General features: G+C 43.9%; 1 protein-coding gene across 2 annotated transcripts in view; it reads right to left on the bottom strand.

The window, feature by feature from the left end:
• The window catches only part of cdc40 (cell division cycle 40), a 165251-nt gene that overhangs the window by 70970 nt on the left and 82101 nt on the right, over positions 1–12180 (bottom strand). For both annotated transcript variants that reach the window (XM_033021983.1, XM_033021984.1), the window contains one exon: positions 11962–12101. In XM_033021983.1, the coding sequence (XP_032877874.1) occupies positions 11962–12101 (140 nt within the window). The remainder of the gene's footprint in view (positions 1–11961; positions 12102–12180) is intronic.

The following is a 12180-nucleotide window of genomic DNA, read 5'->3' as shown; positions in this document are numbered from 1 at the left end:
TTACCCCTCCAAGAATAAGCATTATTCATTAAAAGATGTATAAAAACAAAAAACGTGCAAAAATCTCTATATACATTCAATTTATTCTTAATGTCATACATTCTATATGTCTATATATCCAATAGTGTCATAGTGTTCAGAAGTGTTATAAACTGTACAACTCCTTCCCCTTCTGTCGTGGGCTAGACTGAGACTGACTCCCCTCCCCACTCCACCAATCTTTGCACGTCCCCAATCCTTTCCACTCGTCACTTTAATTTCACGTTCCATGTATTTTGTGTTTTATGACTGTTGACAGATCAATTTCCCTCCTGGGATCAATAAAGTTCTATCGTATTGTATTCAACAGTGTTATACTCAGTGTTCAGAAGTGTTATAGTACTCAATAGTGATATACCCAGTATTATACTATTGAGTTTATAGCCACTTTGAACAAAAGTATTTTGCAGTTTTGTTTTGTACATATGTTTTGGTTCACACCTGTCTTTACAGAAAACACCTTTGCCACTCAAGTCAAGTCAAGTCAAGAGAGTTTATTGTCATGTGTCCCAGATAGGACAATGAAATTCTTGCTTGCTGCAGCACAACAGAATATAGTAGGCATAATTACAGATCAGATCAGTGTGTCCATATAGCATAGAATATATATATACACACACATATATGTCTCATGTGCCCCCTTGCAGTGATATCCCTTGCCTTGTTTGAAGGGTGTCCCTTTGATATTCAGCAGCGGAAGGACACTAGGCTGTGGCTTGAATAGTTTGCCTCGCCTAAGCAGTTGGTTGATTGGTGTTTGTGAGCATGAGTTAGTCCAGAGTGTAATGGGAACCGCACGGAAACCTTGGGTGGGGCGCAAAGTCTCCAGAGGTTTCCGTTCAGGTTTTCTAAGTGGGACAGGGGCATAAGACCTTCACTGTGCCCAACAATGTCCTTCACATAAGAAACGCAAAGAACTGCAGCTGCTGGAATCTTGCACAGAACACAGAGTGCTGGAGGAACCCGGCGGGTCAGGCAGCATCCGTAGAGGACACAGATGGACGATGTTTGGGGCTGGGACCCTTTTGCACCATGTGTGTCCAGCTTAATTGAACCATTCTACTAATATCCATCTTTATGACAAAATAACATGCATATATCTTTAACCAATTAACCCGACCCAACTTTTTTTGAAAGCATGCATATGCAAATGGGAATGATTTCTTTACAATTAGTACACTGCAGATGACCTGGTCAGTTCATAATTTCATAAGTGATAGGCCATTCGGCCCATCGTCTACTTCACCATCTAATCATGGCTAATCTATCTCTCCCTCCTAACCCCATTCTCCTGCCTTCTCCCCATAACCCCTGACACCTGTACTAATCAAGAATCTGTCAATTTTCACTTTAAAACTACCCACTGATGCCCTCCATAGCCATTTGTGGCAATGAATTTCACAGATTCACCACCCTCTGACTAAAGAAATTCCTCCTCATTTCCTTCCTAAAGAATCGTCCTTTAATTCTGAGGCTGTGACCTCTAATCCTAGACTCTCCCACTAGTGGGAACATCCGCTCCACATCCACTCTATCCAAGCCTTTCAGTATTTGGTAAGTATCAATGATGTTCCCCCTCATCGTTCTATCCTCCAGCGAGTACAGGCTCTGTGCCATCAAACGCTCATCATACGTTAACCCAGTCAACCCTGGGATCATTCTCATAAACCTTCTTTGGATTCTCTCCAGAGCCAGCACATCCTTCCTCAGTCATGGCGCCCAAAACTGCTCACAACACTCCAAAAGCAGTCAGACCGACGCCTTATACAGCCGCGGCATTACATTCAGTCTGAAGAAGGGTCTCGACCCGAAACGTCACCCATTCCTTCTCCCCATAGATGCTGCCTCATCCGCTGAGTTACTCCAGCATTTTGTGTCTACCTCAGCATTACAACCCTGCTTATATATTCTAGTCCTGTACACTGCACAATGAATCTGAATCTGAAATATATGGCAAGATTGCATTTGCCTTCCTTACTACCGATTCAACTTGCAAATTTTGGGAATCCTGCACCAGCACTCCCCAGTCCCTTCCCACCGATTCTGAATGGTCTCGCCATTCAGATAATAGTCTACCAGGTAGAGCAAAGCGAAAAATATCCAAGTGCAGAATATAGTTTCTCAGCATTGTAATGTTACAAGCAGTTCCAGAGAAAAAGTCCAATATCTGCAATGAGGTAGGGTGGAAGATCGAGACTACACCCTGGTGTATGGGAGAACTGTTCAGAAGAAGGGGAAGCTGTTCCTGATTTTCGGAAGGATCTGGTGCTGCTTTATATTTGAGTAAATGTACCCATTTTCAGATGGCACCAAACAGTGAAGAGTATAGTTCAAGACTAATTAAGCAGATAAGCGCCTGAGGAAATTGGATGCAGAAGAGTGCAGAGTGATGTATTTTGGCAGAACAGAAGAAGGAATCACATATAGACAAAGTAAAATGATTCTAATGGAACAGGAGGAACATGAGTATAAATCTGTAGAGATTTGCAGAGAATTGTGGACGCAACCCAGACCATCACACAAACCAACCTCCCTTCCATTGACACCATCTACACCTCACGCTGTCTTGGCAAGGCCAGCAGCATAATCAAGGACCAGTCGCACCCTGGTCACTTCCTCTTCTCCCCTCTCCCCTCTCCCATCGGGCAAAAGGTACAGAAGTGTGAAAATGCACACCTCCAGATTCAGGGACAGTTTCTTCCCAGCTGTTATCAGGCAACTGAATCATCCAACCACAACTAGAGAGCGGTCCTGAACTACTCACCAGCACCTGCAGTTCCTTATTCCTCCATGTTACTGCTGAGTTACCCCTGCATTTTATGCTTTACTATAGAATGGGTTCTGTTCAGCTCTGTCTCAGACATAGACAAATCGACAGTATAGAAGAAAAAATGGAGTTAGTGCTTAGTTGGCACCAACTTGTGGGTCTTTCAAAGACCCTGTGTATTTCATTGCTGAAGAGAGTTGGTTTAATGGATTGTGTTTTATCGTTGTGAGCCTCGGCTTTGTGCTTTCTAATGCCGGTTGAAAGATGACATCTACAGTGCGCTGTAATTAGATGAGCCGCCTCAGGACAGTACATTTGCTTAATGTTCATCTGTGGACATCACCACACAAATTCATTTCTGCTCACTGATATGTTTTGGAAGAAAGTCAACTGCAGTTTAAATGGGGGGGAAAAAAAGAGACTAAGACAGAAAAAGAAAACTTAATACAGCTTCATTATACAAAGATCACAATGCTGTCTTTAGTTCAGTTTCATTCTGGCAACTTGCCCGATTGAGGGGGATAAAGCAGCCTAGTCCATTGATGCTGGCTGTGAGCACAGGCAAAGTCAAAACAATGTTGTTACCAAAATATGCCACACTGCCTCAAATAACAGCAAGATATTAAACTGATAAAGAAAATGGATTGAAATTCGCATTCTCCAAATCCTTAATTCAAAGGGGAACATACCAAAGCTTTCATTATCATCGAGTGACGATACTATGACATTGTGCACTGAACTGCATTGATGGAGATGGCCTCGGGTTTTATTACCGTTCCATCTAAATTAAGTTATCTCAGCCGGGCCACAATGCAGCTGCAGGCTATGTTATCCTTTAGGGCATCCAATAAATGAGGTCTGCTGAAGGTCCATAAATAGCCGGCAGAGTTAAGAGCAGATTAGGCTCACTGATGATGGCCACATGATTATTACCATGTGCATGAAAATTAATAAACCTGCAAATGATGAGGATTCATGGAGCCTCCCACCAAAAAACATTGACTCTTGTTTGTTTTTCCACACGTTGTTAAACTTGAGCCTATCCAGCAATTCCAGTTGCCATTTACTCCCCCCCCCCCCCCAGACCAGATTCAATCTTCTGAAATAAATACTTTCAGCATAGTGCTGGTAAAATACTAGCAAGGCTCTGTATTCAGAACAGCGAAATAAACTTATAGAGTCCAGAACCAGGGGCCACAGTCTTAGAATAAAGGGGAGGCCATTTAAGACTGAGGTGAGAAGAAACTTTTTCACCCAGTCGTGAATTTATGGAATTCCCTGCCACAGAGGGCAGTGGAGGCCAAGTCACTGGATGGATTTAAGAGAGAGTTAGATAGAGCTCTAGGGGCTAGTGGAGTCAAGGGATATGGGGAGAAGGCAGGCAGGGGTTATTGATTGGGGACGATCAGCCATGATCGCAATGAATGGCGGTGCTGGCTCGAAGGGCCGAATGGGCTCCTCCTGCACCTATTTTCTATGTTTCTAAAAATGAAAGAAAAATAATAATGCAAGGGTAAAATGGAGAGTGCCACAGTGGCGCAGCTGGTGGAACTGTTGCCTCAGCGCTGGAGACCCAGGTTCCATCCTGACCTCTGGGTGCTGTGTGTGTGGAGTTTGTACATTCTCTCTCTGACTGAAGATAGAAACAAAATGCCTAAGAGTAACTCAGTGTCAGACAGCATCTGGAGAAATTAAATAGATGATCCGCTGAGTTACTCCAGCATTTTGTGTTTAGCTTCGGTGTAAACCAGCATCTGCATTCCTGCACTCTCTGTGATTGCGTGGCTTTCTTCCGTGTGCTCCGGTTTCCTCCCACATCCCGATGTTGTGCGGGTTTGCAGGTTGATTGGCATCTGTAAATTGCCCCTAGTGCGTAGGGAGTGGATGAGAAAGTGGGATTCTTCTTGTTCTTGGTTTCTTGGTCCTCCAAAATATTCCAAATGGAATTTAAACTGGAGGTGGTGAAGGGAGGGCTTAAGCCAGAAAGGGTTATTGGGAAGAAAGAGCTACTTTAAATTTAGTTGCATCTGGTTGGGTAACTATAGTTGGGTGGAGATTATTCCATGCTTTAATTGTGCGGGGGAAGAACGAATTGCTGTGCACATCTGTCTTTGTAGCTAGGATCACAAATTGGATCGAATGCCCTCGTCTGCTCCTAATTGGTTTGGGTTTGGTGTAGGTCTTGTGATCTATGTCGAGCTGACCATTTAACATTTTGTAAAAACAGGTCAAACGGTGAGCTTCACGTCTGTCTTGGAGAGGGTTCCACCCCAGAGAATTCAGAAGTTTGGTGACACTCGCTTCTCTCTCATAGGTGTTAGTAACAAATCGAGCTGCCTGTCTTTGGACACGTTCGATGGAAGAAATGTTTTTATTTGTGTATGGGTCCCATGCTGCAACTGCGTAGTCAAATGAGGTCTAACGAGGGTGAAGTATAGCTTCTCCTTGACAGAAGTTGAACAATGATGAAAGTTGCGTCTCAGAAAGTTTAGGACACCTGTTGCTTTCACCGTTGCATGATGAGTCTGACCATTCCAACGCAGATCATTCTGCAATTTGATGCCAAGATACTTGGTTTGTTTGGATTCTTCAAGGGTGGCACCAAGTATGTTGTAAGATGTTTCGCCTGGATTCCTCTTTCTGGTGACACGCATAGTTTCACATTTGGAAGGGTTGAACTGCATGCCCCATTGTTGTGACCACTCAACCATAGTATCGAGATCCTTTTGGAGAGCATCTTCATCATCAGCTGACTTCATTGGACGGTACAGCAAACAATCATCAGCGAATAGTCTGGTCGTACTTGCGACTTTTTCATGGATGTCATTTATGTAAAGCAAGAATAGGTGTGGGCCAAGTACTGTGCCCCGAGGTGTACCACTCAACACTGTATACGTAGATACGTATACGGGATAACCACTCAACACTCTATACGTAGATACGTATACGGGATAACGTAGAACTAGTGTGAACAGGCGGCGTGAACTTGGTAAGATGGAGGGCCTGTTTCCATCCCGTGCCTATAAATGGATTCAATCATCAATGAAATGAACCTCTGGGTCATCTGGGTAGTTGCTGGCATTTGGAGTGTTTTCCACACTCCTCCAAGTCCAATATGTTGAATTGTAATCCGACAGTCTTAGCTCAGTAGTAGCACTCTCAGCGTTAAAATCTGAAGATGTTTCAAGACCCAGGCTCTGCACGAGGTCAGAATCGCAGCCGTTCGGGGAAGGGGTGATGACTTTTGGATCAGGAACTAAAAGGAATTCCTTTTTCCCTCTTGGGTGAATGTTTAAAGAAAGGTTTGATTTCAAAATGACCAAGTAACTCTCCCTGTGACCTGGCCAATTTTAAACCGTCAACCAATAGCTGGAAAGGGTGCAGAGAAGATTAACAAGGATGTTGCCGGGACTCGAGGGTCTGAGCTATAGGGAGAGGTTGGGGCAGGCTGGGACTCTATTCCTTGGAGCGCAGGAGATAGAGGGGCGATCTTATAGAGGTGTAGAAAATCATGAGAGGAATAGATCGGGTAGATGCACAGAGTAGGGGAACCTAATGGACATAGGTTGGACGGGAGGAGGGGGGGGGGGGGGAAAGAGTTAATAGGAACCCAAGGGGTAACTTTTTCACACCAAGGGTGGCGGGTGTATGGAACGAGCTGCTGGAGGAGGTAGTTGAAGTAAATACTACTGTAACAATTCAGAAACATTTAGACAGGTGCATGGAGAGGATAGGTGTAGAGGGAAATGGGCCAAACGCAGGCCGGTGGGACTAGCATAGATGGGCATCTTAGACAGCAGTCTCTATGGCTGTATGCAACATCACCTATATTATCCTGCAGATGGATCAAGTTAATTGACTTGGGGTCAATGTAAATGTGTCCCTAGTGTGTGGGATAGTGTTAGTGTGCGGGGATCGCTTGTCGGCGCAGACTCGGTGTGCCAAAGGTGTGCCTATTTCCACGCTGTATCTCTAAACCTGAGCACAGGATCAAACCCTGATCTCTGGCACAATGAGGCAGCAGCTCTACCAGCTGTGCCACTGTACTGCCTACACTGATGGGTTATTCAATTTTTCTCTCAAATTACCATTATTCGACTTGGATATCAGCACAAAATGGATGTCTTTTACTTCCAAATACTTTTTTCATTTGAACGGAAGCAACAAAGAAAATGGCTGCTGAAAGGCCTGTGAATGCTTCGTTTGTGTATCATTTTAATTTCCTGAAGTGTAAAACATGAAGTTATGAGTTATGAAGTGGATCTATTTGCATTGGGTTGCTTGGTAATAGTGAGTTGAGTTAAGTTTGTTGCCATGTGTACCGAGGTACAGTGAAAAGCATTTGCTGCATGCTAACCAGTCAATGCATGATTACAAAGACAATACATGATTACAATCAAGCCATCCACAGCTTTCCCTCTCTCTCCATCCCTCCCCATCTTAGTTCTCCGACCAGTCTGACTGTCTTCCTGATTACGTTTTATCCTTGTATGCCTCGTTGTCACCTTACCCTGGTTAACAATGATCTATTCTACCTTTTTTTAAATCTTTGACCCCTTTCACACCTTGCCTTTCCATATGTCGATGAAGGGTCTCGAACCGAAACATTACCTATTCCTTCCATCCAGAGATACTGCCTGTCCCGCTGAGTTACTCCAACATTTTAGAAACATAGAAAATAGGTGCAGGTGGAGGCCATTCGGCCCATCGAGCCAGCACCGCCATTCATTGTGATCATGGCTGATCGTCCCCTATCAATAACCTGTGCCTGCCTTCTCCCCATATCCCTTGACTCCACTAGCCCCTAGAGCTCTATCTAACTTTCTCTTAAATCCATCCATTGACTTGGCCTCCACTGCCCTCTGTGGCAGGGAATTCCATAAATTCACAACTCACTGGGTGAAAAAGTTTTTTCTCACCTCAGTCTTAAATGATCTCCCCTTTATTCTAAGACTGTGGCCCCTGGTTCTGGACTCGCCCAACATTGGGAACATTTTTCCTGCATCTAGCTTGACCAGTCCTTTTATAATTTTATATGTTTCTATAAGTACCCCTTCATCCTTCTAAACTCCAGTGAATACAAGCGTAGTCTTTTCAATCTTCCCTCATATGACAGTCCCGCCATCCCAGGGATCAATCTCGTGAACCTACGCTGCACTGCCTCAATCACAAGGATGTCCTTCCTCAAATTAGGAGATTAAAACTGTACACAATACTCCAAATGTGGTCTCACCAGAGCCCCATACAACTGCAGAAGAATTCGTGTCTATCCACAAATTGTTACTGCTAGCAATGGCACATTTAGCTTCCATAAAGAAGGAATGTATTTTCAGTCTGAAGTAGGCTCTTGACCAGAAACATCACCCATTCCTTCTCTCCAGAGATGCTGCCTTATGAGGATATGTGGGTTTTATTTATTTGTCCATGGATGGCAGACATTGCTGGTGATGCAAGCTTTTATTGTCAGTCCCTAATTGCCATTGAGCGAGTAATTAATAGTTGGCCATGCTTGTGGTTCAGACCATACCAGGCATGGAGGCAGATTTCCTTCTCGGAAAGACATTATTAAACCAGATGGGATTTTTCCAGTAATGTGATATTTTTTTCATTAAATTCCAGATTAAAAAACAGATCTGTTTGCCAATTCCCTACTTGCCATGGTGCGATAAGTACTTATTGTCTCTGGATCAAAGATGCTGAAGGTTCACTTACCTAAGCACCACACACACACACACACCTGTCAACATTTGAGCAGAGTTTCAAGGAAGCTAGTGCCACATGGAATTTGTTAAGTTTGTATATTGCACAAAGATGAAATGGAAAGATGAAAACCACCATTTTAATATTTGCTATGCTGTCCTATATTGATTGCACATGCATGACGACTGCGCTCGCAGTCACCTCTTTCATCCCCGCATTTATTTTGGGAGCGATGAAAGGACTTGTTGTTATTCACTTCTTCATTGATCTTGATCACTTATTCATTTTTTTTTTATTAGTTCATAGTCTTTGTGATCTTCAGCCAACCCACAATTTGGTAATAGATTCCCATTGAGAATCTCTGAAGCTTTTCTCGACTGTTTAGTTCAGGCTAGTTTAGCTTGGATATTTGTCATATGTACCGAGGTACAGTGAAAATGCTTTTTGTTGCCTGCTAACCAGTCCGGGGAAAGACTAGACATGATTACAATCAAGCTGTCCACAGTGTGCAGAGACATGATAAAGGGAATATCGCTTGGTGCAAGATAAAGTCCAGTAAAGTCCGATTAAAGATACTCCAAGGGACTCTAATGAGGTAGACCGCTCGCGAGTTGGTGATGAGATAGTTCAGTTAGTCATAGAGTCATAGAGTGATACAGTGTGGAAACAGGCCCTTTGACCCAACTTGTCCACACCAGCCGACATGTCCCAGCTACACTACTCCCACCTGCCTGCATTTGGCCCATATCCTTCTAAACCTGTTTTATCCATGTACCTGCCTACTTGTGCAGAACCAGGGGTCACAGTTTAAGGATAAGGAGTAAGCCATTGAGGACGGAGACGAGGAAACACATTTTCTCACAGAGAGTGGTGAGTCTGTGGAATTCTCTGCCTCAGAGGGCGGTGGAGGCAGGTTCTCTGGTTGCTTTTAAGAGAGAGCTAGATAGGGCTCTTAAAAATAGTGGAGTCAAGGGATATGGGGAGAAGGCAGGAACGGGGTACTGATTGTGGATGATCAGCCATGATCACATTGAATGGCGGTGCTGGCTCGAAGGGCTGAATGGCCTACTCCTGCACCTATTGTCTATTGTCTAAATGTTTCTTAAACTGCATATGTACAGTTGAGCTCATTGATCCAGAACTGAGGAAGCAGTAAAGAGTGAAACAGATTGGAGGGTCTGGCATTACGTAGGCACCAGTCTGGGAGGAAAACAGATTTTAGAATCTAAAGGACATTAGTAAACCAGATGGGATTTTACAACAATCCAACATTTCTATATGTGCCATTACTGAGACCATTTTAAAAAAAATTACTTTAATCGTCTATTTCCTTGAATTTAAATTCCTCAGCTACCCTGGTGGGATTCAGATTTCTTTTTCTGGGGCAGCAGTTCAAATCTCTGGCTGTGAATCAAGTAACTTTAACATATGATACCTTAAGTTATGCAAGTGAGGTGAGGTGAGGTATGCTTCAATAAGATCTAGACTGTTTTTCATACGCTAATGGATTTATAGATTGCTTTCGTAAATGAGTCATTTTTACAGCTATCAGAAGTTTTTTTAGCTTTGCAATAGATCAGCTCATCGTCTGCTTAATTAAGGAGAAAAAAAATGTACAAGGTGCTTTTTGTGCCCTCTGTCAGAAAGCATTTTACAGCCAATACATTTATGCGTGTAAGGAATCTGATTACGGTAGGCCATTTAGGGCTGAGATGAGGAAAAATTATAGAATTATAGAAACTTACAAAATTCTTATGTTTCTATGTTTCTATTAAATGACATCATCCAGAGAGTTGTGAACTTATCCCATCCCAAATAACCTACAAACCTGTACGTCTTTGGAGTGTGGGAGAAAACATAGAGACATAGATATAGACATAGAAAATAGGTGCAGGAGTAGGCCATTTTGCCCTTCGAGCCTGCACCGCCATTCAATGTGATCATGGCTGATCATCCAACTCAGTATCCTGTACCTGCCTTCTCTCCATACCCCCTGATCCCTTTAGCCACAAGGGCCACATCTAACTCCCTCTTACTCTAAATATAGCCAATGAACTGGCCTCAACTACCTGTGGCAGAGAATTCCAGAGATTCACCACATTCTGTGTGAAAAATGTTTTTCTCATCTCGGTCCTAAAAGATTTCCCCCTTATCTTTAAACTGTGACCCCTTGTTCTGGACTTCCTCAACATCGGGAACAAACTTCCTGCATCTAGCCTGTCCAACCCTGTCCAAAACCCGAAGATCTCGGAGAAAACCCACGCGATCAAGGGGAGAAGGTACAAACTGCGTACAGACAAGCACCCGTAGTCAGGATGGAACCCGGGTCTCTGGCGCTGTAAGGCAGTAGCTCTACGGCTTTGCCAACGTGCTGCCCAGGTGCTGTATTTGAGTGGTTTATACATTCTCCTCTCGTGGGTCTGCTCCGGTTTCTTCCTGCATCCTATCAATGTGCTGGTTGGTAGGTATTTGGCTGATGCAGTGTGTAGGAGTGGTAAATTCTGGTGAAGTTGATCTTCTTGCGTGTGGCGTGCACAGCCTAAAGTTGTAGGCCAAGGGTAGACATCCAGGCCAGGACAGCATCAGTTACTGGGTGGATGGCTTTGATGCTACCAGGGAAAAGCCTCAGTGAGCAGTCATTGATGATAATAAACAATAGTTGCAGGAGTAGGCCATTTGGCCCTTCGAGCCAGCACCGCCATTCAATGTGATCGTGGCTGATCATCCCCAATCAGTACCCCGTTCCTGCCTTCTCCCCATATCCCCTTACTCCGCTATCTTTAAGAGCCTTATCTAGCTCTCTCTTGAAAGTATCCAGAGAGCCGGCCTCCATCGCCCTCTGAGGCAGAGAATTCCACAGACTCACAACTCTCTGTGAGAAAAAGTGATTCATCGTCTCCTTTCTAAATGGCTTACCCCTTATTCTTAAACTGTGGCACCTGGTTCTGGACTCCCCCAACATCAGGAACATGTTTCCTGCCTCTAGCGTGCCCAAACCCTTAACAATCTTATGTTTCAATAAGATCCCCTAAACTCCAGAGTGTACAAGCCCAGCCGCTCCATTCTCTTAGCATATGACAGTCCCTCCATCCCGGGAATTAACCTTGTAAACCTACGCTGCACTCCCTCAATAGCAAGAATGTCCTTCCTCAAATTAAGTGACCAAGTGAGTGTTGAGTCTGTGGAATTCTCTGCCTCAGAGGGCAGTGGAGGCCAGTTCTCTGGATACTTTCAAGAGAGAGCTAGATAGGGCTCTTAAAAATAGTGGAGTCAGGTGATATGGGGAGAAGGCAGGAACGGGGTACTGATTGGGGATGATCAGCCATGATCACATTGAATGGCGATGCAGGCTCAAAGGGCCTATTATAGAATGTAACAAAATGGAAGGATAAAAAACTTGCCATTGAAACAATTTAGCAAACATATATTTCCAAGGGTGTAATCCGCAGTGGTACCTTAGTATGCCCAGACCAAACGTGCATTTGCTTCTTAGGAAGATAACATTTCTCAGGTGGTTGAGCAGACCGTAAATTGACTCCGATGTCCTGGGGAACGTGCAGGTATGATCTTCCTTGATAGTCGTACATATCTTTGACTGTAAAAAAAAAGAACACGATCCTGCTGAGCGCTTTAATCGAGAACACACTGCAGGTTTCTCAGGAGACAAAAGATGA

Source organism: Amblyraja radiata, chromosome 5 (genome assembly GCF_010909765.2).
Source record: "Amblyraja radiata isolate CabotCenter1 chromosome 5, sAmbRad1.1.pri, whole genome shotgun sequence".
Classification (NCBI taxonomy): Eukaryota; Metazoa; Chordata; class Chondrichthyes; order Rajiformes; family Rajidae; genus Amblyraja; species Amblyraja radiata.
This window is presented reverse-complemented; position numbering and strand designations above follow the sequence as displayed.